Source organism: Lotus japonicus, chromosome 2, assembly GCF_012489685.1.
Source record: "Lotus japonicus ecotype B-129 chromosome 2, LjGifu_v1.2".
Lineage (NCBI taxonomy): Eukaryota > Viridiplantae > Streptophyta > Magnoliopsida > Fabales > Fabaceae > Lotus > Lotus japonicus.
Window position 1 is genome coordinate 56,869,332 of NC_080042.1, and position 618 is coordinate 56,869,949.

Consider the following 618-nt stretch of genomic DNA (forward strand, 5'->3'; position numbering starts at 1 on the left):
ATGCTCCTCACAGCCATCATCGTTCTCTCCTCTTCATCACCGCCATCACCGTTCTCTCCTCTAATGCCTCAAATCCCTGTTTTCGATTGTGGATGGCAAGGTATGACTCTTTGTGGTTTAAAGTGTTAATTCTATTAAAAGTGATTTTGATTTAGTATCATTAGCTTGAATCCCCTACTGCCCACATCCTCAAAATCAATGTTCCAGGTAGGTACCATGTTCACTTTCTCTCAATTTCTTCACTTTTAATGACCCATATGAATTTTTAGTGGTGATTATGTGTTTTGGAGGTAAAGTTAGAATCTTTTTGTGGGTTTGACTTGATTAGTGGATTGTTTCATTGATTGTAATTTGATTTTGGGTGATGGGTATCTGTGGATAGGATTCAGCAAAGATGAAATAAAAGTGCAGATTGAGGATGGGAATATTCTGCATGTGAAAGGGGAAGGTGGGAAAGAAGAGGCACTAGCATAGGACACTGTTTGGCATGTAGCTGAGAGAGGGATTGGTAATGGAAAGGGTGATTTCTTAAGGGCAATTGAGTTGCCAGAGAATGTGAAGGTGGATCAGATTAAGGCACATGTGGAAAATGGAGTGCTCACTGTTGTTGTGCCTTAA

General features: G+C 40.1%; 1 protein-coding gene across 1 annotated transcript; it reads left to right on the top strand.

Moving 5' to 3' along the window:
* On the top strand, positions 1-618 carry LOC130736692 (15.7 kDa heat shock protein, peroxisomal-like). The gene is made up of 3 exons (XM_057588490.1): positions 1-100; positions 383-448; positions 494-618. The coding sequence occupies exons 1-3, from the start codon at positions 1-3 to the stop codon at positions 616-618; spliced, it is 291 nt and encodes a 96-aa protein (XP_057444473.1).